This window comes from Phalaenopsis equestris, unplaced genomic scaffold (genome assembly GCF_001263595.1).
Source record: "Phalaenopsis equestris unplaced genomic scaffold, ASM126359v1 Scaffold000002, whole genome shotgun sequence".
Lineage (NCBI taxonomy): Eukaryota > Viridiplantae > Streptophyta > Magnoliopsida > Asparagales > Orchidaceae > Phalaenopsis > Phalaenopsis equestris.
The window spans coordinates 18889615-18913084 of record NW_018164444.1 but is presented as its reverse complement, the minus strand read 5'-3'; the positions used below and the strand labels follow the sequence as shown (position 1 = coordinate 18913084).

The window sequence follows — 23470 nt, the reverse complement described above, 5'->3', positions numbered from 1 at the left end:
CTTTCCCTTTACCGCTGCTCTCAGAATGCTGACAAATTGAATTTTTGTCTTCTCGGAAGTTTATAGTTCGTCCAACCAACACGGATTTCCGTCTGTGCCTAGTTTTCAGCTCAAAATATTCCCTCTCCCCATCTCCAGAAACATCACCGAACAAAATAAGCTCCAATTCAGAGAGCTCCTTATTCCTTCCAACAAAGTCTTCATTTCTAGGAAAAGGGAACTCCTCCTTCTCCACCTTCTCCCTCCATTTATTTACTCTATCCAACACACTTCTCCTACCTAGTCTGGTAGCCAACAGAACAACAGCCTGTAGTATACAGGCCCTCCAGTTCCCATCATATGCCTCCAGCTGCCATTCCAACGTCCTGGAAAGCCCGTCAACTGCTTCTATCCATTCTTTCTCCAAACCACCATACAGCATCCACAACTCACCACCATATTTTTCCCACAATTCCCCCCTTTTCTCAACTATATCCCTCGCAAGACAGTCGCAGGAACTTAAATCAAAGAATATTGGACAGAGACTCTTCTTATCCAAGAAATATTTCAGCTCCTCTATGCTGTAAGAATTACCAAAACATTTTTTTGTTATGATCACAACCCCGAAGGATGATGCATGCATTATCTTCTCAACTGTATCCCGACTGCGAGAATTCCTGCAATGAGCTCTATCAGAAGCAAAACAACTGATTCCATGAAGCTCAAACTCAGCACGAAGCCAATTAGCAAATCTCAGCAAAGAAGGTTTCCGTCCATGGAAGCCTATATAAACATCGCAGTTTCTCAACCTCCCTGCAGAAGAGATTGTAGCTGGTGACCAGGAAAAGGAGTGTTTTCCATGGCTGCTACCATATCTCTTTTGCTTCTCTCTTCGCCCATTTCCATCATGGCTGTAATTAGATGAGCTGCAAAGGCCATTGTTGGGAGAAACAATATTTGAGCTTCTAAAAGTTGTTGTCGGGACTTCAAAATAACTGGATGTATAAAAACTTGGGGTAGGTGAAACTTCTGAAGCAAAATTTTTTAGGTTAGAGATCAATTCTGATTGTTTAAAGCCAGAAACTGAAGCAAGAGTTTCCCTGCTTATAACAGAGCCAGTAGAAGAGCCTGCAATATCTAGCAGGTTTTGCTCTGGTTTAGAAGCCTGTGGTGAACGTGGGGAGAAGAAAGGAGACTGGATTGCAGAGACAAATGCTGATGAGGAGGACGAGAGGTTCCGCGATGTTGACAAAGCAGTAGTATTGGAGCTTTCCTGCAGAAGCTCCATATATCCATCTTCATACACTGTTCTGCTTAAAAATGTTTCTACTCCAATATGTTCCACGAAGGGGAGATCCTCTGGCAAATCAAAATAAAATAACTTATATTAGAATTTTCTGGACACTGACTTCTACATTTCTCTAACAACTGAATTGTTAATGAAATTGTTGGTTAGGTAAATTTACGCTTTCAAAATCTTTAGGAAAATGTGGGATGGATGCTAACAAGAAATAATTGAATTAGGCAGCTACTACAGAATGAGGCTTGTATCATAAATGATTGGAAAAAAAGATTTCTGGGCAGGGAATTTCTTTCATTATAATACGTAGAAACAACCCTTCCAACACCCTTTTATTAGGGTTAGCGAGAAGATGAAAAATTTGTATTGGAACCGTGGATCATTGTATTGACAGAAAATGTGCACAAAAAAACAATAATACGAGCATGAATGGAAAAAAAATAAACTGCGAAGAAATGCCAAAAATAAGAGAACTAAGTAGTTCAGTGAAGTTCACCTTTCTTAGAGCTGAATAAAGAGATGATTTCGACTAGCATTGAAGAAGAATAGAAGACAACAAACTCTTTATTTTTTCTCACTAAATTTCTTCACAGTTCTATGTCTTTAACTTCAATTTAGGGGCGTGAAATCGGGTTCACGGGTCGAGTTCAGGTCTTGTCCGAAATTGACTCGGCTCGAACCCTACTCAAATATTAAATAGGTCATAATGTCTAACCTAAACCGAAACCGCCTTCAATCAACCTGAACCTGACCTGCATGACTAGCTTAACATTAACATAATCACAACTTGGGTCAAACTTGGGTTGATGAGTCAACTCGAACCCGAACTTTTTATGGCATTCATTGTTCGTTCATCCACTTGTCAATGATATCAACTTAGGAACCAAGAAAACCATACATATCACTTGAATTCATCTCCTTGTAAATGCATTTGGCGGTGCAAAAACCAAATAAGAGAAGCTTTAAAGCTGATATTGATTGACAAATATTATAACAATCTAATTCCATTCTCAAAATCTATTGAGATTTAGCACAATTTTAAGTAGCAAAATTTGATAAATATGCATCCATATTTCAAATATCTATTGAACGAATTTGAGAATAACTTAGCTCCGCTTATAAATTAGATTCTGATGTGTTGTCTGGCGAGAGAATCTCTCCGTTTCACCCCTTTTCAATTATCCATTGGGATTAATTGAATATTTGTGGTATCTTAAGCCTATTAGCAATAAATTTGTCACCCTTTATCACAATTCTTGCTCTATTATAATGTTATTTGATCCTTAAATATTGTTTGTCATGTAATGCCCTCCCGTTCTTAGGATGGCCTCACTTGACAGTATAATTATCCCGTATTGCTCTTTTAGGTCAACAAACATTTAAGTTTGCAATTGCTACCACTTTCCAATATTTGATGCCAATTCATCCTTAAAAAGAATATGTCTCATATCATGAAGCCTCCACAAAATTTTGTTAGCAGTTATAATTTGAATATTACCAACTCCCCCAATGCTCAAGTGTTTATGATAAAAAAGCCCTTTCATTTAATCATACACTTAGGTTCCTCTTCTAGCCAATAATATGCCTCATGCTGTGAGACTTCAACATAGTTCTATTGACATCTTGATGTGAACATCACTAACGTAAAAGATGCTCTAAGGGCTCACTATCAATTTAATATTTCACTTATTCTCAAGCTGAATAATTAATCTATTTATGTGTAGTGAAATGAAATAACACATTTGAATCTAGGATCTAAAATCGATAGGAACATTGGCATTAAGAATTAATGCATGATTAATCTTTTCACTCACAATATTACCATAGTCATCCATCCAATTTGAACTCTATCCACCTTTATTTTGTGGACAGTCTTTTTTTCCATGAGATTAGTCATATAAATCATATATTTTAGTAATCAATTGAATAAAGCCAAAGAAAACATTCAAGCTATGATAGTGACTTTTAAAATTTTGTGCAAGCTCTTCATCATTGCAAATATTATCTATTACCTAAAGCGTTTATATTATACTATGATCATCAAGCTTAGATATTAAGTTCTAATAAAAAGTTAGAGTACAGATAGGATAAATAGATATTCTTTTGTAGTTAAAATTGAGCTGTATTTGAAAAAGAAAATATCGGTGACTTAAATAAAATTTGTGTTCATAGGCATAAAGAGCCTCAAGATGGCTCCTTTCATTCGTCAATTAGATACATTATCATCGTCGTCTATTAGAAAACCATCGTTGCCTGATAAATAACCATCGTTGATTAACTACCTGGCCCATTGTAGTTCAGGCGATTCAATCAAACAAACATAAGAGGAATGAGGATGCTCGATCATTTTCGACCAGTTGAAGGCTTCAAGCCACGATCTAAGTTTGTTGCCAATAAAACTGAGAATGTTATGAGATAATTCAAAATAAGGATCGAACTAACCCCTCTCAAAATCTATAAATAAACAATTTATTTTATTTCATATAATAAACTTAAATTCAAATGGTTACCAAGAGCAGAACTAGGTTATGTCCAATTGCCCATCCTGAAATTTGAGATTTTTCTATATAAGTAATAAAACTTAATAATTTTTTCTTATATTGTTGTGCAAGCTCTTCATCATTGCAAATATTATCTATTACCTAAAGTATTTATATTATACTATGACCATCAAGCTTAGCTATTAAGTTCACAAAAAAAGTTAGAACATAGATAGGATAAATAGATATTATTTTGTAGTTAAAATTGTGCAGCATTTGAAAAAGAAAGATCTATAATTTAAAAAAAGTTCATGCTCATAGGCATGAAGAGCTTCAAGATGGCTCCTTTCAATTGTCCATTAGATAAATTATCATTGTCGTCTACTAGAGAACCATCGTCGTCTAATAAACAACCATCGTTGATTAGCTACATGGCCCATTGTAGTTCAGGTGGTTCAATCAAACTAACCTAGGAGGGACAAGGATGTTCGATCATTTTCAACCAGTACAATCTAGTTCTATTGCTGATTAAAATAAGGATGTTATGAGATAATTCAAAATAAGGATCAAACTACCCCTCTCAAAATCTATAAATAAACAATTTTTTTATTTCATATATAATAAACTATGAGTGCTCATAAATCATAGAGAATTTTGAAGTCCTTATAGCTTTTAAAGTTGTTAGACAACCATTTCAATGGTTACCAAGGGCAGAATCAAAGTTGTTAGACAACCATTTCAATGGTTACCAAGGACAGAATCAGGTTATGTCCAATTGCCCATCCTGAAATTTGAGATCTCTCTATATAATTAATAAAATTTAATAATTTTTTCTTATGTAGTTTAAATAATTCAATAATTTTGCCCCCCCCCCACACACACACACCCTCGAAATATATTTTTGTCCAATACTTTCACAAAATTAAATATTTTGTAATTTTGCCCACCCAAAAAAATAAAATTGGTTCTGCCTCTGAATTGGCCACGGACTCGGCTGACATCTTTTCACTAATATTCCCCAAGTTCATCATTGATCAATGTCTGACATAAATATCTTACTCTCAAGCATGTTATCTCCACCCAACAACCAATCAATTTCCCCTATCCAACTTTTTTCGAATAATGCTTTCCAACATCCTACTTTTAATGGCAGTCATTGCCTTATGTCCGCCAACCAACATTCAACTTTGAGCACCAATTTAAAATTCTTTCAGCTTAACAACTTCACTTTGTCGACAACTGTCAAGTGGTCTCTTGTTGTCTGTCAATTTACATTTTTTTTTAAGTCTGCCAATTTACATATACCAAATAATCTCTTGACACCAATCAATACTCCCCTTCACTAACAAAAATAGATCTAACGACAAATATTGTCTTAGTTTCCATACAAACAATGATGCCTTATGTCATACGCCAAGCAACAAATTTCATCAAAATCATCATTCAACATTGGTATATCATCTAACAACAATATCACCACCTTTATAGCTACCTCATATGATCAACTCTAATTGAGATTTATATTTTATTCACATCATCCTTTGCTACAAAGATTGGTGGATCTTTGTAATTTCAAACCATGACAAGTGGATCGATCCAAATTGGGATATGCCATTAATTTTTTTATCTCCACATTTTCAAATAAAAAATTTTTCTTGTGGATATTTTTAACTATATCCTTCTTTATCCATATGTACATGTAGAATTTTCACACTAGCTATGACATAACCTTCATTTTAAGAGATGGGAAAGAAAAAGAGAAAAAGAAATAAAAACAAAGCTATGACATAACCTTCATTTTAAGAGATGGGAAAAAAAAAGAAATAAAAACATAAAATCTCACACACAGAAAGAAAACATGGGAAGATTTATGTGGTTTGGCATTTTGCCTACATCCATAGCAGCACTAAGATCTCACTATATCTCTCTTATGAGGAGCTTAAAAAAAATACAAATAGTTGGGATGTTTTGCCCATTAGTTTCTCCAATTTTACATGCTAAGGTGGATGGAATAGGTTTAGAGGATAAATAATATTAATTTACAATCTAAACATCAAATCTGAACTTTAAGTGTGAAATCATTCAATTTGGTGGCTGCGAAACTTTGACAAAAAAGAAAAGCATGTGGAATTTAACTCCACATTCAATAATCTCCTACTTGGAGTCAAACTTTCATTTTTAAAATACATTAAATGTCATGCTTGAGCATTTCTATTATTGTGCTCCTCCATGTGAATCCGCCAATGCTCCTAGTGAGACACCTCCATTATCATGATTTATGGAGGCCGATGGAGGTCATATATAACCTCAGTGTTGAAATGGTCACTATCTTGATTAGCATGTCTGCGGAATTTCTTTTTCCATGAATCTTCTCTAACCATAGAGTGCCATCATCAATCAGCCCTCTAATATGATAATCTTGTAGTTGTATGTTTTTTATCCTAATATGAAAAAATAGATTCTTTGCTAGTTGGATGGCGCTCTAAATGTCACCAAAGAGAGTGTCATCAACTTACTTTCCTAATTCCCGCGTCTGACACTATCATATACTCAGCTTTACTGGTGGATAGGGAGACACTCTTCTGCATTCTAAACTTCCAACAAACTATAGTTCCTCCCAGCATGAACATATAACCTGATGTGTTCTTAAGACCATCTAAATCTTCTCCCAAATTTGCATCTGAAGAGCCCTGCAATATCAGTTTGTTTCTTTTAAATCATAGGGTTGTAGTTGAAGTGCAATTTAAGTATCTTAAGATCCAGTTCACAACTATTCAATGTTTCTCTCCTGGGTTAGAAATAAACTTACTCACAACCCCCACTCCACAAGTTATGTCTTAGTCTAGTACACACCATAAAGTACATCAAACTGCCAACCATAGTTTTGAAAACCGGATCAAACCGACTGATTCAATCCGAAACCGATCACTGATCTGTTCCAGATGTGATGAAGATTCACTTCCACGCCAAACCGTTCATGATCGCCTGAAAATCACGATTCTACCAGAAATCGCACGAATTGGGTCCAATGAAAAAACCGACCCGCGCATGAATATTTTACCATATGATTCATCCGACGACCGAGGAAATCTGAAATCGTGTAGAAAAAGTAATACTAATAGTTTAATACAATGACCTAAAATGCTAAAAATTATGATCGAAAAGCCGAAACCCTTTGTCGTTCATGCCTTTGACCTTTCATGGTTCTCCAATAGCCTAATTTATATAGTTTTCCAGTGCAGGTATTCCGGCTTTCTATTTTTTTCTTTCAGCTATTGTATAATTTTTTTTTTATGTGGCTCATTTCAAGTTTGCACTTTTTAGTTTTTTGGTTTTAGATCAAATATGAAAATATTTGTTGAAGGGCATAATGGGAGCTTCAAGGTTGAATATGAAGATATAAATGACATCTGACATTGAAAGTAGGAAAATAAGGTCTTTTCATCGCTGTTCTAAAATTTAAGTAACAACTATCAAACAAAGAAAAAAATTTAACTGCTCTACGATCATAAAGGCATGTGTGGGTCCTTTAACAATAGGTATGATCCACCTCCTGAAATTATCCCATTCATAAGAGCAATTATATTGAAAGTTCCTTTTGAAACATAAAGAATATTTATAAATTATAATAGAATTAATGCATTATAAAGATAAGGAAAGAATTGAACGAAAACGTTCAGTGTCATTAGAAAGCTAGTTATTTGTCAAATGTTATATATTTGGTTAACTATTCGAATGGCTTCACATCAAAATGTATTCAAACTGAAATATTAAATTTATCTACTATTTAATATTTAAAGACGTCGGTAAAATAAAGGATTAATATATTCCAATAACATGACATTACATAACAAAAATCAACAAAATGAATTGATCCCAAGTTTCCAACTTAAAATGCTTCAACAATAACCTTATCGAATATCAGTTCAACAAAATATCTTATTGTAAACGCAAAACATGTCAGCACGAATCTCAAAAGAATCCAATGAACTCAAAAGATATGATGTGGCAAGATGGGACCTATCGGTATAGCAGCTCACGCGGGACTCGAGCAGCTAGATATCAACCCAAGGCGAGTGACTCGGGCAACAGGAGGGCACCTGAGATATAAACCAACCGACAGCTGAAGCCGCCAAGGATGTCTCAAAACTTGAGTTGACCGACGATGTGCACTCCCACCAGACAATTTCTCTGACATATGAATCAGCAATATGTCTTTATGATGTGGTCGACTGACTATACTTGTATTGTTAGCAGACCGGATGGCCCCACTTGAACAATTGGCTGATAAGGTCGGTCGTCTCATCCCAATCATCTAGCTCACCGAGACAAGGCCTCAAAAGGTCCCTAGGTCCCACTCCATAATACCGTGTACAGTCCCTACTATAGTAGGGTATCTATATAATTTTGTGAACCACACCTCCTCTGTCTATAAATAAGAAACCATTCTCCAAATAAGGGGTTACACAATCTTAGCCAAACAAGTCGCGAAAGGTCAAGGTACTCGTTATAAGTTATTGTTCGCCATTGCTCATTAATACACTCTTTTTCTCTCTCTCTATCTCTCTATTTCTCTCTCCCATGCTACGTTTTATTCCTTAAGTGTGATCACAGCACAAATTCAGATTCAATTCTTACGAAAGTTTTGCACATGCTTCTCATTGAAGCAAGTTTAAATTTCCCAATTTCATTTGTTGATCCATAGAGCTTCTAACAAAAAAAAAAATAAAATTCAGTTCTGTTTCATCTCTTCCATAAGTTTAGTGATGAGCTTTACAATAAATCTCCAAATCAAAATTAGTGTAGTCTTTACATACATGCCATCCAATTTCTATTTATTTACATATCTAACACCTATACTCTTTTTTTTACAACATATTAAGCACTCCATTATTTAATTTTCTTTCACCTTGAATTATATGCCTTATTAGAGATGCATTGTTTAGTTTTGTGGAAAACCTTAGGAATCATTATGTACAGCTCAAATGATCATTATCAAATCCTTAATGGAAAATCTTCACTTTATCAGATCAAATTATCAGTTTACATTAGATGACTTTAGCCTTGATCTAGTTATGGAATATTTAAACTTTATCACTTCTACCATGAGTTATTGGGCATTTATAAGAAAAGGAAATTATTTCATTTTTATTTTGGCTTAAATCAGCTGATTTTTTATGTGCTTTTCATGATGATACGAAGATTTATGATCGTATAAGTTTTTATTCCAAGTTATTGAAGCTCTATAGGATCCAGTTAAGGGATGATGATTTAAAATGACTGAGTGGAGTTATAGATGAGACATAACTGGAAATGTTAATTAGGACTTAAGAACATGTAAGAGGTTCCCTAGTCGGCATGGTTTACCAGCTTTTTAAGGTATACATCATTAATTGCTTAAACATTAAATCCCTTGTGGCAATCTATCACTTAGATGTAGATCACAGGATGATGGTCAATGAAGCAATAAAAATTTGGTCTTGTCATTTGGATGTGACATTATAAGGATAGAAAGAAAACCCTAAGTAGCCGTTTAAGGTACAAAGATGAAAGTTCAAATGGGATGGTTAAGAACATGACTTTAGTCATTCTATTTGCTGTTGAAATTTATGGAGATGCTTCAAGCCGACATTATTGATAATAGCTTATTCTTTTGGGTTATGTATTTTTCTTAATATATTTTAGGGACATATACTATGTATATTATGAGTTAGAATTAGCTATTTTGTAAATAACTAGCTAGAGACTTAGAGTTAATAAATGTTTTTTGTACTCTGTTTCAGTTATATATTTAAAGATTAATTATTTGATTCATTTATATAACATATATAGAATGGATTCATCTGAAAGTTAACCTATCATTTCTTCTCATTGCGTTTGTGAGAAAATGGATCCAACGTGGAATTATTTCACAGAATGTATAAGTTCAGATGGAAAGAAGTCAGGTACTTGCACTGTAGGATTATATATCAAGATGATGTCATAAATAAAATGAAACATTTAGCTGAAGTAAAAAGCAAAATAGTGATTGAAAATTTCACAAGATGTTCATCACCAATGAAAGAACATTTGAAAAGCATATCTCAAAAAAAAAAGAGGCTCGAGAGGACGAAAGAACATTTGAAAAGCATATCTCAAAAAAAAAAAGAGGCTCGAGAGGACAGAAAATGTACACCCATATGGGGAAATAAATCTGTGTCAATAAAGAAGAGAGATGTTCTTCATCCAAATGCATTGATAAAGGAAAGAAGAAAATACATGAATATGATAATCATTTTGCTCCCAGTTATAAGCCTGGATCACAACCGTCTTCAAGAAGTGTTTAAGCATCCAAAGAGTTTCTACATAAGAAAATTGAATTGGTAATTGCAAGATGCTTTTTTGATAGTTGCATTCCTTTTAATTCTTTGAATTCTATTTATGCTCAGAAAGCAATTGATGCAATAGTTGCAATTGATCCTAGATATCAGCTATCTTCTTATCATAGAATGAGAGTTATTTGCAAAGATTGCAAAGAAGAATGTAAGCTTCTTGTCGAGCCTTATAAATGTAGTTGGAAAGAAACACGATGCATTTTGATGGCTGATGAGTGGACAACTACTAGGAGTAGAAAATTGATAAACTTTTTAGTTTGCTGTCCACGTGGAGTAACTTTTTGAGATCTGTTGATGCTTCTGACATCAAGAAAGATGCTATACTCTTTGCTTCTTATTTGTCGAAGTCATTGAGTGGATTGATCAAGAGAATCTTGTTCAACTAGTGACTGATAATGCAATAAAATAAATATAAATGAAGGAGTTGTTGCATGAGAAATATGATAATATTTATTGCTCTTCTTGTGATGTGCATTATTTGAATTTAATTTTGAAGGATATAGGTAGCATATCTCAGACGAACAAAGCTTGCCAAAAAACATCAAAGATTACAATATTTTTTTCCAATCACATTTTTGTATCATCTTGTTTAAGAAAAGACAAAGATGGACAAAAATAATGCATCCCAGTGCTATTACTTTTATTACAGTGAAAAGCATGTGTAACTATAAGCATGATTTACAGGCACTTGTAACAAGTAATATAATGACTCAAAATTGGCAAGAAGCAGTTTCTATCTTTTAAGATAACAGATAATGGAATGACTGTTTGATTATGCCAAAATTAACAAGATCATTAATAAGATTGCTAAGAGTTGTTGATTCATATGATATGTTTAGGATAGCATGTACAGGGTAAGCAAAACAATTTAAAGACATGTTCAGAAATATAAAGAGGTTGTATAAGACAAATTCTAGCATTATTAAAAGAAGACGTGATGAACAAGTTCTTTAAGGTATTCACTCTGTTGTTTATTTTATCAATCCACATTTTCAATATGATCGAGAAAATTTTTTCCAAAAGCTTGATGTTTTGCAAAAATTACTTGGACTCATTGGTAATAAAAATATATGCAGTAAGTCCAAATTTGTCATGAATGAAAGCAAATTTTATCGAGATGAATTAAAAAGTTTTGGAGAGTTTAACGATGTCCAAACAAATGCATATATATCACCTTCATTAATCAATTTTTGTTGATTTGTAGATGAATGATTGAGAATGCTCGGATCTAGTGCTCCAAATTTGCAAAGATTGGTTATTTGAATTCTTAGTCAAACTCCATCATCATCTAAATGCAAAAGAAATTAGAGTACTTTTGAACAAATTCATACAAAGAGAAGAAATCATCTGAAACACCAAAGATTAAATGATTTAGTGTATGCTAAATTAAAGCTTAATTTGAGGAATTTGAATGTTATTTTAAATTTAAGTTTTTATACTATTATATTTTTAGCTATAATGATAATCATAAAATTAAATATATTCATTATTTTATAGGTTCCAAGCTAAAAGAAAGTTCCGATCCATTGGATTATATAAGTATTGTGACAGCTGACTTTTGGACAATTGATGATGAACATTCTTCTGAGCTTGATTATGATGATTTGGAGAATGAAATTTATAGAGGTGAAGTTATTCCCATTTGTGAAGAACTAAATAAACAACCAACCAGTAAGCATTTAAAAAAATTTAAATTGATCATCAAAATGACACCTTATTAGTTAAATTCTATGTGCAGATGCAAATGAATGTGATGATACTATAAATGATGTATTTGAAGTTGAAAATTTAGGTACATATAAGAATATAAATTTTGAAATTGCAGCTTATGATAATTAAACTTTTAGAATATGAAATAATTGTGAATGAATTTTAATTTTAAGTTTTGAGAAGACAACTTTCAAGTTTTAGGGACAAATTTTGTACTTATTTCATATTTGATATTTTATGTTTTGGAAAGACAGCTTATGAGTTTTAAATTTTGACTTTTGAGCATTACATTCAACAATTAATGCCGTATCATGTTTGATTAATCATGATGTCTTACATTTTCACACTTTTTTATTAAATTATGTCTATTATAAATTGTTATAGCCTATATATTTGAGATTAATATTAAGTATTATTTACATATCATATATGGGTGCTACTAATTTTTCTTATCATTTTTTTTTGGTAGGAAACCACTTTCTTCAAAGAAGAAAATAAAATATTTTAAACAATCAAGAATTTTACAAAAAAAAAAGGTTAGCTATTTAAATATTATGGTGTTTATTTTATATTTCATAACGAATTTTTTTAACTACATATGTTGTATTATTATTACATTATTTATGTCATATTTAAATAATTTCATAATTTACTACGTTATCCGATTCAATCCCAATTCAACATTTGAACCTTGAATATTTTTCTTTACCGATTCAATGTCTGGTCTGATTCTCACAACCTTACTGTCGATTGCAGACGTGTATGGAACCTTGTCCATGTGCATTTGTTCTTCATCAAACTTTGGCGACTGCTATTTAGATAGCCTGAAATGACCATCCAAGAGAGACTCTTGGCTTTGCATTATGAGCATAGAATCAATTTAGAAACTTTCATGTGTAATTTACTTGAGACAACCCCAAAATCCCTTTGGATCTATCCTAAGTAATCCTCATACCAAGTATTTGTTTTGTTATTCCCAAGTCCATCATTTCAAACTCTTTTGATAGCTATTTTTTTAATTTATGATCTCTATAATGTTTGCTCCTGCAACTAACATATCATTAAAATAGAATAACAAAAGAATGTAAGATTTGTCAAACATCTTGATGTTGCAAGAGTAATCCATCTCACATCTAATGAACTCATTTTTACACAAAATCTTCAAACCTTTTTGTATCATTATCTTGGTGTTTCTTTTAGCCCATAACAAATCCTTCATGTTGTTCCCTATAGATCTCTTTCTCAACATGTCCATGAAGAAATGCAATCTTCACATATAGCTGATCTTGATGTAAGTATTCAGCCTAAACAATACTTGAGACCATCCGGATGTTAGTCATCTTTATCATTGGTAAAAACACCTTTGTAGTTAACCCTACGTATCTGTTGAGATCATTTAACCATCAATGTAGTTTTATATATTTTACTCCCATCAGACTCCTCCTTTACTCTATACACCCACATATTAATATTTTTTGTTTTTTCGTGATAATTCTAGCATCGAAGTTTTGTTCTTTTCTAAAAATTTCATCTACTCTTTCATAGCATTCCTCCACTAGATTGAATCTTCAATCTGTAATGCTTCCAAGTAGTGTTTTGACTCTCCATTATATGTCAATAATAAATAATATAAAGATGAAGAATATCCTTGTGTGAGTTAAGGTTGTCTGGTATACCTTCTCAGTAGTGAAGTAATTAGCTCTAGGGTCCCTAATGAAAGAGCTTTTGAATCAATGCTAGGATTTTTTGAGATTGAATCATCAAAGATGACTTCTTCGTGTTATTCCTTATGTTTTTTAATTATTTTTAATGTATTATTAAATAGAATTTGCCCAAAATAATCTGAGTCAAACTTATATCTTGATTCGGAATTAATAAGCACATATGAAATGCAACTGAAAAATTTTAGGAGCGATAGTCGTATCTCATTTCCTCTTCACTTTTCTTTAGAGATTTTAAAACCCAAAAGGAAAGACTGACCTCTATAAATTAAATAAGTTGATGCATCCGTTTGAAATATCATGGGTAAACTAGAGTGCAATCTCATACTCCCATTCTCATTTAAGGTTCTATTCATTCTTTTAACGATGTCATTTGATTCTAGTGTTCCTAGAAAAGTCTTCAGCATATGAACTCTATGTTTTGAGCAATAAGTTTTAAATTCATTACTATGGTACTTGTCACTATTACCTGACTTCAACACTTTCAATCTCGTTTGAGCCTCCACTTTTGTCTTCAATTTCTTAAAGGTAGCAGACACATGAGATCTATTTTTCAAAAAAATAAAACCATACCCTTCCTATTAAGTTGTCAATAAATGTGGCGTAGTACAATAAGCCACCAAGGGATTAAATTAGAGATGGTCCCAAACATCGGAGTGCGCTAATTCAAACTTTACAGATTTATAATTTTTTTAATATTGCAGAAAACCGACATTCCTCTACTTGCCAAAAATACAATTATTTCATAGCTCCGAGTTTATCAACTTTAAAATCAATTTGATTCTCTTCTCGCTCATGTGACCAAGTCTTTGATGTCATAATTATGAAATCCCATTAACAACAACCACTGAGTCTTTATCTGCTGAGGTCCCTTTACAATGTTCTCAACTTTTTTTGCGTCCGGCCATGACCAACGATCCTTTGGATACCTTTAAAGATCCACCACCAAACACCATCGTATATCCACAACCATCAATCTGGCTCATTGATATCAAGTTTTGTCATGATTTTGGATATGTATTACCTCCTATAAGACTGATTTGTTTAATTTATACTTCTAAGCTGGATTTTTTCCTTCTTGATGATCTTCAACGGCTCATCATTCCCACAATAGACTTTGTCAACATTTGTTGCAATATAATTATATAATAACTCATGACAAGGGGTAAAATAAAACAAGCCTGAGTCAAAGATCCAAGACAATATCACAATCGATGCAGTAGACTAGCTCCTTAAAGTATTCTTCAATTACTGTATTTATTGATTAATCTTCTTGTTATTTTTACCCTTTGGTATATTGCATTGACAGTTACAGCAAATAAGATCCTTGCGGTTCTTGGACTTACTCTTGAACTTTAACATTTGTTGATTTTTTCTTCTGCTTTGGCCTCTTCCTCCACTTTTGATGTTTAAAGTAGAGCCCGAGATGAAACATTCACCAGATTATCTCTGCAAATGTCCTCATTGAGAATCATGTTCGGACATCATTCAGCTTTAATTTGATGCCACCCGATGAACTACTCACAACAGTCAATATTGCAAACCAACTCTCCGGCAATAATGAAAACAAGATGTGCCTTGACCTCATCATTAAATGTGACGTCTACGAAACTCAATTGAGTTGTGATCACATTGAATTTGTTGATATTATCTGAACTAATACACATTCTCACATCCTTAATTTAAATAAACGACATATTAAAAATATCATATTTGATATTGGTGGCTTCCCATACATGTTGGATAGAGCATCCATTAGATTGGTCATCTTCTTATCCTTAATAATGTTGAAAACAATATTTCTGACCAATATTGAGTGAATCACACTTAGTATCTGGTGATCTGTCAACTCCAACTCTTCTTGGCTTATCTTTTCTAGCTTTTGACCTAGAAAAGATTCATACAGTTTTTTCTGGTACAAATAATCATTTATATGCATCTTCCAAAAGCTGAAATCTTGACATCAAACTTATCAAAACTTCACCTTTTCAGTCATTTTTTTCGCTTTTAGCAAAATATGACTCTGATATCATTTGTTAAGAGCTAGAAAAAAAAAGGAAAAATAAAGGGAGAGAAATAGAATTATAGAATTTCAAACACAAAAAAAACACACAAGAAGATCTATGCGGTTCAGTGTTTTTCCTATGTCCATGATCGCATTAGGATCTCACTACATTTCTCCCTTACAAAAAGCTTAGGAAAAAAATATAATAGTTGGGATGAACCACTCATTTATTTCCTCTCTTTTTATAGCCTAAGATAGAGGGAGTAGGTTTAGAGGAGAAATAATTTTAATTGACTATCTATTAAATTTTAACTTTAAGTGTGAAACCATTTAAATTTGATAGCTAATAAATTTTGACAAAAAATAAAAACATTGTTTATTGTTAAATGTGAAGTCAAATTATACATGTATTTATTTTTGCTAAAGTTTATTAGCCAGCAAATTTAAATGGTTTCACACTTAAATTTAATAATTATATAATTATTAAAATTATTTCTCCTCTAAACATATCCCCTCCCCCCTTAGCCTATAAAAAGGTGAAGTTTGAATTGATAAGTTTGATAGCCATGATTTCAATTTCTGAAATATGCAAATAAAGGACTATTTGTACGATAAGAAGAAGCTGCACGAACGTTCTTCTTGGTCAGAAGCTAAAAAAATGAGCCAAGCTAAGTGAGAGTTACTAGATCGACAAACACAAAGTGTGATTCACTTAACGTTGGCAAGAAATGTTGTTTTCAATATTATTAAGGAGAAGACAACGACCGATTTGATGAAAACTCTATCCAACATGTACAAGAAGCTATTAGCATTGAATAAGATATTTTTTAATGTATCGCTTATTTATTTTAAAAATGAGAGAAAGTGTGTCAGTTGCAGATCATATCAAAGAATTCAATTGAGTTTCATAGACATCATAATTGATAATGAGATCAAGACACTACTATTATTGTAATTCTCGCAGGATAATTGGTCTGCAACAATGACTATAGTGAGTAGTTCATCTGGTAGCTAAATTGAAGTTGAATGATATTCAAGTCCTAATTCTCGGTGAAGACATTCACAGGAGATAATCTAAAGAATGTTCAATGTGCTCTATTTTAAGCAACGAGAGTAAAGAGAGATGTCATGATAAAAGAAAAAATCAACAAAGGTTGAAGTCCAAAAGTAAGTTCAAGAGTCTCAAGGATTTTATTTGTTGAAACGGTTAGAAGAAGAGATATTTCTTCGGTCAATGCAAGGAATCAAAGAAGAAAAAAATAGCAAGAAGATGAATTGACAAATACAGTAACTAAAGAAGTCTCTGAGGAGCTAGTCTACTAAATCGAGAATGATTTTGGGCCTTGGATACATGGCTCAGGTGTGTTGATCGATGTTGTCCCTTGTTGTGAGTTATTATATAATTATATTGCAAAAAATTTTGACAATGTCTATTGTACGGATGATGACTCTTTGAATATCATCGGGAAGGTAGAAGTTCATATTTGAACTAAAAATGAAAGAAAGTGGGTCTTACAAAAGATAATACATGCCTTAAGCCTAAAAAAGCTTGATATCAATGAGCCAGATCGATAGTTATGGATACACTGTAGTGTTTGGTCGTGAATTTTGGAAGATATTGAAAAATACATTGGTTGTGGCCAAAGGAAAAATGTGGGATCATTGTATAAGACCTCAAAAGATAAAGACCTAGTGGCAGTTATTATTAATGGGAACTCAGAACTATGACATCAAAGACTTTCCCATGTCTAAAGTTGGTAAATTTAAAGTTGTGCGAGAATTGTGCTCTTAGCAAACAGAGGAATGACAGCTTTCTAAAAACTTCAAGAACTAAATTTTAAAATTTTGAATTGGTGCACTTTGATGTATGAGGATCAGCTTCGATTCAATCCCTTGATGTCTAATTTCACTACGTCACATTTTTTTACGGCTTGACAAGAAATGTGTTTATTTTTTTAAAAATAAATTGGATGTGTTTGATAACTTCAATAAGTGAAAGGTAGAAGTGGAGGCTCAAATAGAACTGAAAGTCAAGCGTTTGAAGTCCGATAATGCAGTTGAGTATGATAGTAACTACTAACTGTTCATAACATGGAATTTGCATGTTGAAGATTGTTTCAAGAACTCCAAAAATAAAATGACATCGCTAAAAGAATGAATAAAACCCTAAATGAGCATGAGATTGCACTCTGGCTTGACCAAAATATTTTGGCATATACAATCAAAACAAATCCCTTTGATTTTAAAATCTGTAAAAAAAAAAGGAGTAGAAATGAGATAAAACTTACACACCTAAAAATTTTCAGTTGTGTTTCTTATGTGCATATTAATTTTGAATCAAGGAATAAATATGATGCAAAAGAAAAGAAGTGTTATATCATTGATTGTCTTAAATTATTTTGGTTATGAATTTTGGGATGATCAAAATAAAAAAAAAACAAAAAGAAAAAAACATAAGAGCTAAAGATTTGACATTCGATGAACAAAGGCTATTTAGGAATACACTAGAAATAATTAAAGAGCATGAAGAAAAAGACAAAGAAATCATCTTTAATGATCCAATTATAAAAAAAATCCTAGCATTAATACAAAAGCTCCTTCATAAGGGACCCTAGAGTCAATTACTCCAACACAACGAACGTTTATCAGACAAGCTAAACTCACACAAAGTTATTCTCCATCTTTATATTATTTACTATTCACGAATAATGGAGAACAAGAACACTAATTAGAAGCATAGCAGTCATCTTTAATGATTCAATTGCAGAAAATCCTAGCATAGTATAGAAGCTCCTTCATAAAGGACCCAAGAGGCAATTATTCCACCAAAAAATATATCTATCAGACAACCTATACCCGCACAAAGATATTCTCTATCTTTATATTATTTACTATTCACGGATAATGGAGAACTAGAAAACTACTTGGAAGCATTGCATATTGGAGATTCGATCCAGTGGAAAAAAATCATTAAAGATGATATAAATTCTCTAAAGAAGAACTAAACTTCAACGCTAGAACTATCACCAAAAGACAAAAAACGATCCAGTGGAAAAAAATCATTAAAGATGATATAATTCTCTAAAGAAGAACTAAACTTCAACGCTAGACCTATCACCAAAAGACAAAAAAATACTATAAAATGAGTTAATAGATTAAAGTGACTAATGGGAGCAAAAGATATAAGACTAGATTGGTCATTAAAAGATTTCAATAGCTACATGAGGTTGACTACACAAAATGTTTTGACAAGTGGTATACAAGGCTACAATCAAGACAGTCTTAATATGGTTGCAGTTAAGACTTACATATGGAACAACTATATATGAATATTGTATTTCTTCATATCGATCTTGAGAAAAAATATATGCGTATGAAACAATCGAAGAATTGTTGTTTAGAAAAAAAAATTAGTGTGCAAGCTTCTAATGAGCCTGTATGGGTTGAAACAAGCAGTAAGAGAACAATCCATAAAGTTTTATGATTTTACGTGTCAAAATGTTCACTATATGTGAGATGGGCTACTATTGTTTTATCAATAGGTTTGACAAATCTTATATTATTTTGTTACTTTATATTGATAATCTAGTTGCAGGAGAAAGCATAAAGGAATTAATAAATTAAAAAATAAGTTATCAAAAGAGTTTGAAATGAAAGACTTGAGAGCAGCAAAAAAAATACTTGGAATGAGGATTACTCAGGATTAGATCCAAAGAGATTTTGGTTCTAAACCAATTCAATTCTCAAAATGCAAAGCCAAGAGAGACTCTCTTACATGGTCATTTCATGATATTTAAAGAACTGTCGACAGTTTGATGTACTTTATGGTGTGTATTGGACCAAACATAGCTCATGCAATGGGAGTCATGAGTAGTTTCTGTCTAACCCAGAAGAGAAACATTGAAAAATTGAGAAGTGGATCTTAAGATACTTGAAAGGTACTTCATGTAAAACCCTTTGTTTTAAATGAAACAAATTATTCTTGTAGGGATATTCAGATGCAGATTTGGGAGGAGATTTAGATGGTCACAAGAGCACATCAAGTTAAGGGTTTACTTTTAGAAGAACTGTAGTTAGTTGGATGTCTAGACTGTAAAAAAAATATCTTGCTATCCACCACTGAAGTTGAGTATGTGACAGTGTCAGAAGAGGGTGAGGAGATGATTTAGCTAAACAATTTTCTAAAGAAATTAGGAAAGTAAGCCAATGACACTCTCTTTAGTGACAGTCAAAGCGCTATCCACCTAGCAAAGAATTCAATTCTTCATATAAGGCCAAAACACTTATATCATCATATCAAAAGATTGATTGATGATGGAACTCTACGATTAGAGAAGAATCATAGAACAGAAAATCATGGAAACATTCTAACCAAGGTAGTGACCATCTCAAAATTAAGGTTGTGTATGACCTCAGCTAGCCTCCATAGCTCATGATAATGAAGACACAACAATAGGAGCATTGTTGGATCCACATGAAGTAACACAACAATATAAGTATTCAGGCATAACATTTAATGCATTAAAAAATAAGGGTTTGACTCCAAGTGGAAGACAATTAAATATGGAGTTGAATTCCACATGTTTTAATATTTTGTCAAATTTTGGTAACAATAAAATTTGAATAGTTTCACACTTAAAATTTAAATTTGATAGTTCAATGGTTAATTAAAATTATTTCTCCTCTAAACCTATTCCCTCCATCTTAGCCTATAAAAGAGGAGGAAATCAAAGGGTGAAGCATCACAATTATTTATATTTTTTGCCCAAGTTCCTTATAAGAGAGAAATATAACGAGATCCTAATGTGGTTGTCAACATATGTAAAATGTAGAACCACATAAATCTTCTAGTGTTATCTTTTATGGGTGAGATTTTGTGATTCTATTTCTTTTTTTTCTCTTTTTCTTTCATCTCCTAACAACTAGTGTTGATTCAAGCTGGGATATATGCCCCACAAATTTTCTATCTCCACATTTCCACAAAGAAAAATTTGTGTTCTGTGGATATTTGTAACTATATCTCCCTTTATCTATATGTACATGTAGGATCTTCACGTTGGCTATGACATTACTTTCAATTTCTATCACCGTGAAATTTCTAGCACACAATGACTATTATATCAAGAATTTAGTACATGGTTTCTCTTTTGATTTGAGATTTTTTTTTTTTTTTGACATGTGCCTTAGGAATGAAGAAGGCCACCATCAATTTGAGACAAGGACAAATAATATGACCAAAACCTAGAAATAATAGGAAAAAGAATATCTTATGCATTTTGTTAAAAGAATGAATTAAGCAAAGAAAGCATATATAACCATTCAAAAATTGAGAAAACATTTTTTAGAAGACATGAGCAGTGATTTACACCTTCAAAAGTGAGAAATAGAAGATCAATCAAAGAGTTCTTGCAGGATGAAAAATAATCTATAGTCTAAGATTACTTCAACGGTTTAAGAAAATGTACTTTTGCCTGAGCCAAATAAAAGTAATATTAGAACCACAAGGGCTCATTTTGCTGCTAATTAAAAAATCATTTTTTCTAAAACAATGCGATTTTTTAAATCGATCATTTAGTTGGATTTAATTAGATATTAGCGTTGATTTCCAAACTCTTCAAAACTCACTCAAAATGAAATAGTTCAAAATCACACTCAAAATGAGTAAAAACAAAATCCTCACTTCCGAATTAAATAAGTTTCCATCTATATGCAGCCAAATAACCCCTAAGGGAAGAGTGTGAAACAGTAAAAACAACCCAAAAATCCTTCTGGAAATGAAGAGAGACACTTCAAGATTGTTGCCTAAGCATCTTACCAAAAGCCAAGGCATTCTCCAACGAACCGCAGACAAAAAAAGCGATATTTTCCAACAAAATACAGAGAAAGAATAGGTCATAAAATTACAGCAAGTAAATCATTGCAGAGCCGGAAAAAAACAAATACTTTGACATCAATCTTATAAAACAGTACCTATGGCCCCATTCACACCCCGTACTCCAACAAACAAAAGTTTTACCATCAACAAAAGAGACAAAGTGATAAATAAAAAGTAGGAAATAGCCTCAAGCAGAAACTAGAAGTTGATAGGAACTTCCAAAGGTATGTACTGCACTCATCTAATCAACTTCCGTAAACCAAAATAGCACCAATGACTAATTTACCAACATATCACATTGCGAAAATGTTGTCACTAAACCTTCTAACGAAAATCCCTCTCCGAAGCTCCGGATCCGAGACCACTCACCCAACCCGTGGATTTAGGTTTAACAGGAAGAATCCAACAGCTATAAACTAAAACTTTCAGATCCAAGCAATGCATTAAAGAACAATTAGCAAAGATAAGCCATCTACAGAGGAAATCGCAGGGCCTCTGACTCCAAGCACCGGACTGCTGTATCTATTTTAAAAGAGGAAAACAAACGGGGGAGAGGAAAGCTTCAAGATAGCAGAATCAAAAAGTCGACTCATTGTTCCAGAGAAAAACTGATTGACTTCATATGATCCATCATAAAAGAGGAAAACTCACTTGTAAACCTTATTCTATCCCTCCTTTAGTACACAAAGGGAACGATTCCGTTCGTCCTCACCTCTCCTTCCCCAGCTCGCTCTCAGCAAAAATGGAGCGGAATTTCGAAGATGTCGGCTCCTGCTGGTGATTTATATGCACGGAAAATTAATTATTATTATTATTTAATTTTTTAATCGTAATTTATATATATGATGGCTGGAAGGTCAAGCAAAAGTAAGAATTGTAAGTTATTATAATTATGGGGCATTTACCTACATACCCACCCAATTCTTTTGTATTTACATAACTAACAACTGAATTTTACTAGGTGAGCTTCTCCCATTTCTTATATTTATCGCACTCAAATCTTTTATATCACGTAAAAGATATTAATTTTTAAATTTTTAAGGAGTGAAATATAATTTTTTATGCATGTATTTAAAAATTAAAATTCAGTTATTTGATATGTAAATGAATAAGAAGCGTGTGTTATGCATGTAAGGACCCGTTTGGGGTAGCTTATAAGTGCGGTGACGTTATTGAAAGTGTTGCGATACTGTTTGGTTTGTGTGTTTTGCTCATTTATTCGAAAACACTGTTTTATTTTTACACTAAACTCAGACCGTGCGGGTCAAACCCTGCGGTCGAGGATAAGCTGCTTCTTGTGAAATGCACAAGCTGCTACAAAGACACCCTAAATCTTCCTATAAATAGGGGATTGATAATCTCACATATTTTTTGTCATGAGACTCTCTCTCACGTGATAGGAATGCAAGGGGTGCATGAGGGAAAAAAATTTGTGTTGCATGCGATAGACGTACGCAGCGCTGCGTACGATATTGGGGTTATACCGAGGGTATAAGAAGCGCTGCGTACGATATTGAGGTTATACCGAGGGTATAAGAGGGTTACATTCAATGTATAAATATCTGCGGTATACCCCTTTGTATCCTCTCTGTAACCTTCTGTAACATACCTGTAACCTAAAATAAGTTTCGTGCTTATGTTATCATATATTAAGAATTTATTAGTAGGTTACAAGTATGTTACAAAAGGTTACAGGGAGGTTACAACCCTCGATATAACCTCAATATCGTACGCAGCGTTGCGTACGTCCATCGCACACAATTTTTTTCCGTGCATGAGAAGGAAAATGTGTTGAAAATAAAATGTCTGACCCTATCTTATCCGGGTTATATTTGATTTATGCATGAGTGGGGAGATGCGGGATTCAGATTACTTTAAATTATTGCATTAATTAATTTATATTTTAAAATTTTAAATTTATCAGAAATATCTTAATTTATTTTTCAATTTATTATAATTGTAAGGATTTTATGATAATTTAATATTCAATCATTCAACTTATTTTATGTGGTTAGCATATTATTTT

The 23470-nt window shown here is 32.7% G+C and overlaps 1 protein-coding gene across 1 annotated transcript in view; it reads right to left on the bottom strand.

Annotated features, from left to right (window-relative positions):
- The window catches only part of LOC110023421, a 24441-nt gene extending 2258 nt beyond the window's left edge, over positions 1-22183 (bottom strand). The window contains exons 1-2 of the mRNA XM_020722837.1: positions 22096-22183; positions 1-1338 (exon numbers count right to left, since the gene is read on the bottom strand). Of these exons, the coding sequence (XP_020578496.1) occupies positions 1-1267 (1267 nt within the window). The 5' untranslated portion in view covers positions 1268-1338; positions 22096-22183. The remainder of the gene's footprint in view (positions 1339-22095) is intronic.
- Between the last annotated feature and the right edge of the window lie 1287 nt (positions 22184-23470).